At 44.7% G+C, this 12,701-nt stretch overlaps 1 protein-coding gene across 2 annotated transcripts in view; it reads right to left on the bottom strand.

The window, feature by feature from the left end:
- Dcaf10 (DDB1 and CUL4 associated factor 10) overlaps positions 1 to 6,786 on the bottom strand; it is a 39,161-nt gene extending 32,375 nt beyond the window's left edge. Inside the window, exon 1 of one of the 2 annotated variants that reach the window (XM_051157588.1) lies at positions 5,994 to 6,786. In XM_051157588.1, coding sequence (XP_051013545.1) covers positions 5,994 to 6,544 — 551 coding nt within the window. In that variant the 5' untranslated portion in view covers positions 6,545 to 6,786. The remainder of the gene's footprint in view (positions 1 to 5,993) is intronic. The other variant, XM_051157578.1, reaches the window with a different exon arrangement.
- Positions 6,787 to 12,701: the final 5,915 nt, after the last annotated feature.

The following is a 12,701-nucleotide window of genomic DNA, read 5'->3' as shown; positions in this document are numbered from 1 at the left end:
ACCCAAACCCATGTGGTGCACATCAACTCATACAAGTGCATAGACATACATGGCCCACAGTGGGCTGGTCCTCCTACATCATTTAGCAATTATACTACGCCAGCTCCATTAATAAAATGCTTGCCATATAAGTATGAGGGTCTGAGCTCCATCTCTATCATGGTCCTAGCACTGAAGAAGCAGACAGGGATATCTCTGGGGCTTTCTGACTAGCCAGTCTGTCTCAAAAACAAAAACAAAAAAGTAAAGAGAGTGAGAAGAGGCACTGAATGACCTCTGGTACCTATGTACACGCATATTCCCCCCAACATGAAAACACACACACACACACACATACACACACCCCAAAGACAGACAGACAGACAGACACACACACACACACACACACACACACACACACACCCCAAAGACAGACAGACAGACAGACACACACACATACACACACACACACACATACATACACACACACACACACACACACACACCCCAAAGACAGACAGACACACACACACATACACACACACACACACACACACACCCCAAAGACAGACAGACAGACACACACACACACACACACACACCCCAAAGATAATTTAGCACTGGATTATAGCAAGCAAATTCAATGAAAAAAATTCTGAAGTAGGTTTTGTAAGACTAGAGGTAAACCACTCTCATTCACTCACTGACCTACACCCCTGAACCTCCTCCCCACACTTTTGTTGTTGTTGTTTTGGTGGGGTTTGTTTTGTTTTTTGAGACAGGTTTTTCTCTGTGAAGCCTTGGCTGTACTGGTTTTTGTTGTTCTTTTTTTTTTTTTTTAATATTTTTTATTTAATTTTAATTTATATGTGTTGGTGTGAGGGTGTCAGATTTTGGAGTTACAGACAGTTGTGAGCTGCCAAGTGGGTGCTGGGAATTGAACCCGGGTCCTTTGAAAGAGCAGGCAGTGCTCTTAACCGCTGAGCCATCTCTCTAGCCCTTGTTGTTCTTTTGTTTTGTTTTTTGAGACAAGGTTTCTCTCTGTAGCCCAGGCTGATCTTGAAGTCTCAGTGATCCTCCCAAATACTGGGACTGCGGGAGTGAGCCACCATAACCGGCTGTGATCATCTTAATCTACTAGGGAATGAGATGATGTGAAGTTGGCTTTAGTGCTATGGAAACTACCCCTGATCCAACTTTAGGCCTTGAGTATATTCTTACACAGTTTCCACTCAGGCCCATCTCTGTCAGATCTTAAGCTGCAGCATTTCCCTCCATTCACCCTGAGCAGTGTGTCCATTAGAACCCTCTACAGTTCTAGGCTGCTGCTCTTGGAACTGACAGATGGCTCTAAGAGAAAGGTCACCTCAAATGCAGAGCCCACATCTCTAGATTTTGGGCTTGCAATTTCTTGATTATTCTGGTAATTTTACAATCCCTTCAACATAAGCCTTTTTTATACTTTACATTAACTATTACATACTTTTCTAAAACTTTTCTGATTATTCTGTTGGAAGGCTGTCAAAGCACTTCATCTACTAGTTCTTGAAAGTTGAAATTTCTACCTCTTGTACCTACCATACTTGGTTAGGGATTATTGATAAATGCTCCCTTTTCTTTACTTTATTAAACAATTTATTTTATTTGCACTGGTGTTTTGCCTCCCATGTATGTCTGTAAGAGGGTGTCAGATCCTCTGTAACTGGAGTTATAGACAGTTGTGAGCCGTCATGCAGGTGTCAGAAACTGAACTCAGGACCTTTGGAAGAGCAGCCAGTGCTCCTATCTGTTGAGCCGTCTAAATGCTCCCCTTTCTATCCTGAATGCTGTTTGTGCAGCCTCTTGATCAATGCCATATGCTTTCATTATTACAAATCATTTCAAAGACATTCTTTTCTTCATGTTGAGTATTTCTATTTTCAAATTTCATTCATTTCTACTGCTTAAAATCTTTATTTCCAAGGCCTGGTGGTGGTGACACATGCCTTTAATCCCAGCACTCTGGAGGCTGAGGCAGGTGGATCCTAAGTTCAAGGACAGTCTGCTCTACAGAGTGAGTTCCAGGACAGCCAAGTTACACAGTGAACCCTGCCCACTATGGGTGATGTCATCCCTGGCTGGTGGTCCTGAGTTCTATAGGAAAGCAGGCTGAGCAATCCATGAGGAGCAAGCCAGTAAGCAGCACCCCTCCATGGCCTCTGCATCAACTTCTGCTTCCAGGTTCCAACCTTGTTTGAGTTCCTGTCCTGACTTCCTCACTTATAGACTAAGATCTGGGAGTATAAGCTGAATAAACCATTTTCTCCCAACTTGCTTTGTGGGCATGGTATTTTCACTGCAGCAATAGAAGCCCTAAGATACAGCTCCACCCTCAGGTACACAGGGGGCTGGCACGTGAGCACACTGTGTATGGGGGAGGATCAGTGAGAGCAACTGCAGGTTTACAGTTCTCCACATACCTTTTTGTTAACAGCCTCTTGCTATGCTTGTTCTTAACTGTTTAACTGCTAATATGAAGAGTTACTCTAGGAGTGTCAAGGAGTGTGTATTGCAGTGACGACACATCCGGGGAACTAACTTCAATCACTAGGAATGAACCAATATTTTAACAGCTGGTACAGCTGAATCCGTGTGTACGGCTGAATGTCACAGCAGTGCAGAGTGCTCTGTACTTAAACATTTTAAGTCATACTGAAAAATGGTGATACTGTCTTACCAATGTATTCTTCTGTTGAGGTCTGTCTAATTAACAGAGGCATACTATATACATTAAGTTTTCCCTTATGGTGATAAATTTGCTGTTTTCTCCCAGGAGTGTCAAACCTTGTTATATTTTAAATCTAATACTTGCTTAATCTATGTAATTATCCATTCAAGTTTCCAGGAAGAGCTGAGTTTTCATCATTATAACTTAGTTGCTTGAGGAATTTTTTTTCCCTTCAAGCCAGTTTTATTCTCCCTTTAATACAATTTGCCAGTTGTTTTAGAATGGTTTTGATATATATTTCTAACCATTTTAACTATTTTCCCCTGTAATCTAACAATCTTTGTGTATCCTTTTGAAATAAGGTTTTGATATACTGTCTAAGCCTGTTTTGAATTTATAGGGCCAGTGGTCCTCCTGCCTTCAGACTCCTGGCACCTAGAACTATGTTTTCTTCTTTGCTTTTTTATTTTTTTCATTAGAACACTTATATTTATTGTGCGTAGTAACATTTGGATTTATTTTAAGCTATTATTTGTGCTTTTTATCAATTATACTTCATCTTCTATGGTGAGGTACCGAAATTAACCCCACAATGCTTTACCACTGATATCAAGCAGCATCAACAGCTCTTTTTTTCTTTTGTCACTTTCTTACCTTTGCCTATCTGTGCACATGTGGATAAACGTGTGTACGTGTGTGTGTGTGTGTGTGTGTGTGTGTGTGCATGTGTGTGTGTGTCTACATGTAGACCAGAGGCTGAACATCAAGTGTCTTCCTCTACCATGTATGTACAGGATGGTTCCCCTGGAACTGGAGTTACAGACAGTTGTGAGTTGCCATGAGGGTGCAGGACCTGGAACCCAGGTCCCCTGCAAGAGCAGCAAGTACACTTAACTACTGCGCCATCTCTCTAGCCTGTTCACTTTGTGTTTTGGAGACAGTCTCACTGAACATGGAACTCACTGTTCAGGCTAGAATAGCTAGTCAATGAGCCCCAGGGCTCAGCTGCTCTTGTTCCACAAGGTGCTGCATTAGAGAAAACAGCACACCCAGCTTTTTGTTTGTGGGTTTTTTGTTTCTTCCTCTTCCTTCTCCTCTTCCTCCTCCTCCTCTTCTTTTTTTGAGACAGGGTTTCTCTGTGTAGCCTTGGCTGTCCTGGACTCACTTTGCAGACCAAGCTGGCCTCAAACTCACAGTGATCTGCCTGCCTCTGCCTCCCAAGTGCTGGGATTAGAGGTGTGAGCCACCATGACCAGCTTCTACACCCATGTGTAGTGGGTACCAGGAATGCAAAAATCAGGTCCTCCTTGCACTTTACCCGCTGAGTCACACTTTCTTACCTTCCTTTTCTATCTCTTCCCTTATTTCATACTTTTTTCTCTATTCGTTTGAAAGGGAATTATCCATTCTTTCTTTTGCTTTCTTGAAATTTTAATATATACACTTATTAAAGTCTCTTAAATTATTATTATTACTATTATTTGTGTGTGTGTGTGTGTGTGTGTGTGTGTGTGTGTGTGTGTGTGTGCTTTACATGGGTGCATGTGCAGGGCAGAAGACAACTTAGTGGAGCTAGTTCTCTCCTTGATCTTTCCGTGGGTTCCAGGGATCAGCACTCAGATCACCAACCTTGCACAGAAAGTATCTCAATTTGCTGAGCCATTTCACTGGCCCAGTACCAGAAAAATTACTTTCTAAAAAATGCTTCTGGAGCTGGGAAGTGGCAGTGCACACTTTTAATCCCAGCACTCGGGAGGCAGAAGCAGGTGGATCACTGTGAGTTCGAGGCCAGCCTGGTCTACAAAATGAGTCCAGGGCAGCCAAGGCTACACAGAGAAACACTGTGTCAAAAAACTAAATAACAAAACAAAGGAATAAACGAAGAAGGTGCTACAAATAAGCTTCAGCTAACTAAAGTTTCTCTTCTCATCAGTTTTCTTCCAAATTCAGTATGTACCGGCTGCTAAAGCCCCAGCCAACTGCTATGAAGAAGAGCCCCAGCATCTTAGTGCCAGGGATAATCAGCATTTTCATCAATAAACTAGAACAGGTCTTACTTGCTCAGTAACTGTGTTCTCTTCCTTCTTCCTCAGCATATTTTAGGTCTTTCTTCCTTGAAAATCATTTCTACTTCCTCTAACATGATACGCTAATATGACCCTTCAACATAAGCTCATACTCCTATGAAATAGTTCTATTCTTTATCCAGAAATCTTGACTCATTTAAGCTTCTGAATTTTTTTCTGGTCTTAATCCAAGTGTTGCTTTCTCAGGATAACCTTAAATGCCCTAGATTAATAAACTTCAAGCCTTTATCTCAACTTGTGTACATTACTTAGAATCCAGTATCCAGCTGAATAGAGCCCAGGTTCAGTAAAAGGGGTGCAGTTAGCTATTTTACTCACCACTGTTAGCTATATATTTGCAGCCTATCAAGTGTTCCAGGAGCCCCTAGTTAATGAGGGATTGATGGAATGAATGAATGAATGCATGCATAACTAAGCAAAGACCAGTAGTAGCCCAGAGGCCTAATGTAAGAACGCTATTAGTTATGTCATTTCGTGGTGGAGCCATGAGCAGTGTTTCCTCTGCTAAACATGCACAAGATAAGAGTTCTGAAAATTCCCTACAGCTTAAAGTGAACCAAGAGCAAACATCTTACCAGTCCTGAAAAAGGCTGGATACCCCTAACCCAACACGTAGTTGATCCCACAAATGGTCCAAACATCGAGAAACGTATTTCTCTAGTGGCTTAGTATCTTTCTGGAGCTTTCGATTGTCTCCTCGTGGCAGGATCTGGCACAAGGTCCAAAGACTCTGCAAGCTTTCTACCTTTAACACAAACTCAGATCAGAGAAAAGCCAACTGAGGACAACAGCAAAATGATGGGCATTTATTTAAAGTGTATTTACTGGGCTGGAGAGATGGCTCAGAGGTTAAGAGCACTGTCTGCTCTTCCAGAGGCCCTGAGTTCAATTCCCAGCAACCACATGGTGGCTCACAACCATCTATAAAGAGATCTGATGCTCTCTTCTGGCCTGCAAGCACACATGCAGACAGAACATTGTATACTTAATGAATAAAAAAAAAATCTTTTAAAAATTTTATTTACTGTGCAACTACTGTGTTAGCGTATTCCCCTTTCACCAAGCCTCCACGACTCCGAAGGGAGGCACTGGACCTGCCTACATCAAAAGGCCAGGAGGGGCCCACAGACAGGTGACAATTGTGCTTCTCAAAGTACCAGGGCACTAAGGCCAGCAGCCTCAAGCCTCAAGAGGGAACGAGCTGGGGCGCAGGAGCTTACCCGTCGGGCGAGTACTCGAGGTTGAAGACAGCACCGTGGGTGCGGGTGCTGAGGTACACGGAGTCTGCAGGGTGGATGGAACCATACAGGTTAGTCATGGTGCGGAAGTTGTCCCGCGCCGGGTCTACGAACAGGCCGCGGCCGAGGCTTCGCTCTCTCAGCCACCCGAACAGTCTGGCACCAGGGCCGCCCAAGCCAGCGCTGTGGCCCTGCCGGCTCCGGCTGCCCGCCCTGCAGTCTGGCCTCGAGCGTCTGCGCGGCGAGGACGACGGTGACAGCTCTGCCTGCGACGCGGCAGCGGACAACTCTAGAGCTCCGGGCGTCGCGAGCTCTCCGGCGCGATCGTCCGGGGACAGAGCCGGGCGGCCTGGGAGGCAAGGGCTCCCGGCGGCCGACGGGGGAGGGGCCGCGTCGGCTCCTCGCTGTGGAGGCGCGGGCCGCGGAGCAGGAGAGGGCGGTCTGGATGCTGCCGCCGGCCCTCCGAGAGGCGGCGGCTCCTCAGCTCCAGCCGCCCCGTCCCCGCCCGGGCTGTGGGGCCCGAAGGGAAACATGACCAACGCCCCCGCCCCCTATTCCGGGCCGCTGTCCCGCCGCCCGACAACTCAGCGATCCCGCTCCAGCCGCCACTTCCGGGTGTTGCGTCCTAAACTCGCCGGTTGGGAAACCCGCGCTGCCGCTAGGCTGCGCTCCGCCAGGGATGAAAAAGCAAGGACACCGCCGAGTCGTAAACGCCACCTCCCCAGAGGACTGTGAGGTCAGGAGCCACTATCCCTCTGTGAGCAATGCCGGACGCACCGGAGCCGACTACTAGCAGCGAGAGTCGGTCCACAGCTGTCAGTGAGCACTGGCTGGCTCTGTGCCTGACGAGACTGGATCGGATTACCAGCTCTGAGATTGGACGAGGGTGGGGGTGGGAGTGTATTACTGTATTAAATGTAGGTCACACAGTCAATCTCTTGGCGCACTGCCTATTCAGCCTTGAAGCCTAAAGATTCAAGAACATTAACACTTAAAAAAAATCGGACTGTCCAGTGTCTAAAATAAAGGAATCTATCGGTGCCATATCTGTCCAATCTCGGCTACTGCACAGTAAGGTAAATATTAAGGTCAGAGCTGCCTTCTTTTCCCTGCAAAAAGAACATCCATGCAACACGATTGAGCGGAGCTGAAGAGCTGCATCAATTCAACCCCACAAGGTGAGCCCACTGTCAGTCATGCTCCTGCTGCACCTGTGGAGCACTGCAGGAAGGTACCCGAGGACGGGAAGCAATTATTGATTTATGCAGAAGCTATCATACGAATGTTCAGAGATAATTATTTTGGTTCAGTTTTATTAAAATGTGCTTTCACAAAAATTTTAAGAAATTATTTTACACAATATAGTTGATTTGATACAGTGGATTTTACAATGCTATTCTACAAATGGCAAAACAAATTATTTATAGTGGAAAAAGTAGCAACAAGCAAAAGTAAACTACAATCAAAAAGGGATTCATGAATGTACAAAGAGAGATACATGGACAAACATATATATATACAAAGATATACACATGGGCAGTTTGTTACAAGCTCAAGTCTACTTCTGGTAGACTGCTGAGATAAGTTACTGTATCTTTATAGAGGTGCTCTCATGAAAGGCACCACTAAAAATAATGATGTTTTGACCTAGAAACACATTCAAGATAACAGCTTCATTAAAGAAATTTGCATGGAATGGCTGAGAAACACTTAAAGAAATGCTCAACCTCCTTAGTCATCAGGGAAATGCAAATCACTCCTTCATTGCTGGTGGGAATGCAAACTAGTACAGCCACTTTGGAAATGTATCTGGTGCTATCTCAGAAAACTGGGAATAGGGCTTCCGCAAGACCCAGCTATTCCACTCCTTGGAATATACCCAGAAGATGCTCCAGCACACAAGAAAATTTATTCAACCATGTTCATAGCAGCCTTATTTTTAATAGCCAGAACATGGAAACAGTCTAAGTGTCCCTCAGTAGAAGAATGGATAAAGAAACTGTGATACATTTACACTATGGAATACTACTCAGCTATTAAAAACAAGGAATTCCCGAAATTTGTGGACAAATGGATTGAACTAGAAATGATCATAATGAGTGAGTTAACCCAGAAGCAGAAAGAGTCAAATGGTATATACTCACTTATATCTGCATACTAGCCCAAGGGGCATGTCCCATCAAAGTCTTCACTAACCAGGAAACTGGGACAGAGGGGAGGACATCCTATTGAGACTCTAGATGAGAGAAGCATGGGAGAATGGCAAAGTTGAAGGATCCAGAGGATCCTAGAAACCTACAAGAACATTATGATAGGCAGATTTGGGCCCAGGGGTCCCACTCAAACTATGGCTCCAGTCAAGGACAATACAGGCAGTAAACTTCAAACCCTTACCCAGATCTAGCCAATGGACAGGACATTCTCCACAGTTGAGTGGAGAGTGGGGTCTGACTTTCACACGAACTCTGATGCCTAGTATTTGACCACGTCCCCTGGATGGGGAGACCTGGTGGCACTCAGAGGAAGGATAGCAGGCTATCAAGAAGAGACTTGATACCCTATGAGCATATACAGGGGGAGGAAGTCCCCCTCAGTCACAGTCATAGGGGAGGGGAGTAAGGGCAAAATGGGAGGGAGGGAGCAATGGGAGGATACAAGGGATGGGATAACAATTGAGATGTAATATGAATAAATTAAAAAAAAGAAATTTGTATGGAAATTTTTACAAAGAAAATAAGGAAGAAAACATCAAAATATTTATAATGGGATATAATAGAATATATACAGAATATAATTGAATCAGATTGTTGGGTTCACTTTTCTGCTTGATTTTTACAGGAAAGAGCAAGATACCCATCACTGAAGCAGCTAGCACGCATTCTTGCAAGGTATACTGGTTATCCACACTACAAACAGTGCAAGGCAGAACTGCAGAGTACACCTCAGTCACAGCGGACAGAGGACTAAGGGACAGAGTACAGCCACCGAAGCCTAGAGGCACACCAAGAGAAAATCATATGGACTAGGGTACGTGGACCCAAGAAGGGTCTGCTCCAGTGGTGAGCTTAGACAGACTGTGGCAAGCAGTGCTGGAGATTACACTGAGGCCAGTACAGGTCTCCACTGGCACTGACCCCTGCAGTAGGTGTATCCTGCCTTTCTTTCCATTTCCTGCATGAGCTCTACAGTGGCAAAAGGCAGCTCCTTCTTGTAGGGAACAGGGTAAGGAGCAGTGGGTTTGGAATTCTCCTCTTGCTCATCCTCAAAAGGGTAAGAATTGAGGGTCACCATTGGCAACTTTTTCCAAACCTTACTTTTCAAAAGACGAAGAAGAGAGTAAAAGGAAATAAAGACAAGTTTAGATGCACTACTAAAGGAATTTCCTGGATAGCCATTCTTATTTGTTTGGTCCTGAAGGAGAAATGACACATGATTCCATCTTCTGTCACTTTCCACTGGTTAAAAGTCACGGCCTTGAGTAGTCTGACAAGGAGTCTGGGCACAACATGCAACAATCAGGAATGTGTGATGTAGGGAGGGTATGGTGGAATATTTGCAGCACTTGACTTGAAGGGTTGGGGATGTGATGAAGCTTCTATTTAGCATTTACATGGCCATGGGTTGGAGCTTCAGTACTAAAAGGAAAACCAAAAAAGAAGAAGTCCACGTGAGATACATCCAACAGGAGTAGAGCAGTTTAAGTGTACCAAGTGATTGCCAGGGTAGTGCTTGCTACCAACCAAGCATCAGGATTTAAAAAAAAAAAAATTTTTTTTTTTTATTTAATTTTAACTTATGTGCGTTGGTGTGAGGGTGTCAGATCTTGGAGTTACAGACAGTTGTGAGCTGCCATATGGGTGCTGGGAATTGAACCCGGGTTCTTTAGAAGTACAGGCAGTACTCTTAACCACTGAGCCATCTCTCCAGCTCCATCAGGATTTTACATATACTTTCTAGTACTCCTAAAATCCTCTATTTTACCAATATGGAGATTAATGGTCAGAAAGGCTACAGTGGTCACACAGAGGTAACTTTGAATCTGTACTCAAACCCAGGACTGTCAGATTCCAGAGTCTCTATTCTTCCCACTATGTAGTCCTGTCTCTTAAAAAAGTTACTCCAAGCCAGACGTGGTGGCGCACACCTGTAATCCCAGTTCTCAGGAGGCAGAGGCAGGTGGATCGCTGTGAGTACGAGACCAGCCTGGTCTACAAAATGAGTCTAGCACAGCCAAGTCTACACAGAGAAACCCCATCTTGAAAAAACAAAAACCAACTAACCAAACAAAGGAACAAGTTAGTCCACAGGAGCTGGAGACATGGCTCAGTGATTAAGAACACTGGCTGCTCTTAACCCAGCTTTGATTCCTGGCAAATATATGGCCACTCACAAGCATCTATTCACTCTAATCCCACAAGATCCTATACCTTCTAGCCTCCATGGATACTGCAGACATGTATTACACAAACATACATGCAGGCAAAACACTCGATACATAAAAGTCAAGGTTAAAAAATAATAATTAAAAAGGTTTTAAAGTTAAACAGCAAACAACAAATGTTATTCAAGCTGAAAGAGGGAAACAATCTGAACGTACAACCCATTCGTTTCTTTTACCATATAAAGCTATAAGGCTGCAGAAAATCGTGATTATGTTTTTTCAGAAAGCTGACCACTCAGATTGAGAGAGAGAATTTTTAATTAGCTCTCTAACTCATAAGCCCAAATAGTTAAGATGCAGGTCAGCAGGTTTGCTAGCCCAAGGCCCCAGATGATAAGTCACAAAGAATGCGGAGCTAGGAGACAAAGACCTATTGAGTGTTCCAGGGACCGGCTGGCCATAAAAGATAGGGAGGATACACAAGGACAAATTTCTGAGAGAAACAGGTACCAGACATGGTCAAGTCCCCTCATCTGATCTTATGGTGTTTGCTTAATCCCCCTTGAGGCCCACACACAATGTTCCAGGTTTGAGTTTAACCAGATGTGTCATTAGCTCAGATAAACATCTACCCTCAGGTTCCGAGGAAAACAGGAACCACGGACTGTTCCCGTGTGACTAAGTCTGACCTTACCCCAGATCTGCCTATGCAATTTGCTGATGTTCAAATGTTTGAAACAACCAATCGTGTGTGGCCGCGCCAAAACTTCCCGCTCCCCCCGACCTTTGACCATATAAACCCCAAGCCCCTGGGCTTCTGGGTCGACCCCTCTGTCTCCTGCGTGAGACACGTGTCGACCTGGAGCTCTGCCAATAAACTACGGTCGTTTGTGTGTCTTTGGGTGCGCGCCATCCCGAGGCTTGAGTGAGGGTCTCCCTTCGGGGGTCTTTCAAGATAAACAGAAGCTGTGAGAGTATAAAGCAAAGCTGTCTGAATCAGGCTGCCTGAGTGAGTCAAATCCCCTCACACCTTTTGTTGTTGTTTTTCCAGTTAGGGTTTCTCTGTGCAGCCTTGGCTCTCCTCTGCCTCTCCAAGTGCTGGGATTATAGGCATGCACCACCATGCCTGATTTTTTAAAAAAGATTTATTCATTTTATGTATATGAGTACTCTACCTGCCTGTCAGAAGAGGGCATCAGATCTCATTACAGATGGTTGTGAGCCACCATGTGGTTTCTGGGAATTGAACTCAGGACCTCTGGAAGCACAGCCAGTGCTCTTAACCACTGAGCCATCTCTCCAGCCCTGATTTTTTTTTTTTTTTTTTAATAAAAAAATATTTTTGTTTGTTTGAGACAAGATCTCTCTACATAGCCTAGGCTGTCCTGGAACTCACTATGTAGACCAGGGTGGCCTCAAACTCACAGAGATTCACATGCCACGGCCTCCTAAGTGTTGGTGTTAAAGGCATGCGCCACCACGCTGGGCAAAGATTTATTTTTTTAACATGTGTATGTGTCTATTCCCGGCTATGTGCACTCGAGTGCTGTTGCCCATCAAGGCCAGAAGAGGGCGTCAGATCCCTTGCAGCTGGTGTTACAGGCTGTTGTGAGCTGCCTGGCTTAGTTGCTGGAATCTAGACTCAAATAATCCCCAGAAGAGCAGCAAGCACAGTGCTGAGTCACCTCTCCAGCTCCCTGCTGTGGCACTTGAGTAACAACTAGGGAGTGGCACTGTTTGAAAAGATTAAAGGATTAGGAGGTGTGACTGTGTAAGGGAAGTGTGTCACTGGGGGTGGGCTTTGAGGTCTCAAAAGCTCTCCACTATGGCTGCAGCACAATGTGTGCCACTATGGGCCTTGCCATAAAGAAAACGGATTAAAACTCTGAAGCTGTAAGCAAGCCTCCAGTAAAATGCTTTTTAAAATAAGAGTTGTGTTAGTCATGGTGTCTCCTTACAGGAAGAGACCAGAACTAGTCTGTAATGTTTTTTTTAATGTGTCAGCTTGACTGCGCAAGTAAGTCATGCCCAGGTAGTTGTTGTTTTAGTTACTTTTTTGTTGCTGTGATAAAATACTAGGATCAAGGCAATTGATAGGAACAAGAGCTTATTTGGGCTCGTAGCTTCAGAGAGTTAAGAGTCCATGATGGTGGTGCAGAGGCAAGCATGGCAGCAGGAACAGCTGAGAGCTCACATCTTGTACCATAAAAACTAGCTGTAGGTGAGGCTTTTCAATCTCAAAGCCTACCCTCAGTGATGGACATTCTCCAACACGGCCATACTACCTAAGTTTCCACAAACAGTGCCAC

Source organism: Acomys russatus, chromosome 2, assembly GCF_903995435.1.
Source record: "Acomys russatus chromosome 2, mAcoRus1.1, whole genome shotgun sequence".
In the NCBI taxonomy this organism is placed as follows: domain Eukaryota; kingdom Metazoa; phylum Chordata; class Mammalia; order Rodentia; family Muridae; genus Acomys; species Acomys russatus.
Note: the sequence above shows the minus strand (reverse complement) of the source record. Positions and strands in the feature narration are given on the sequence as shown.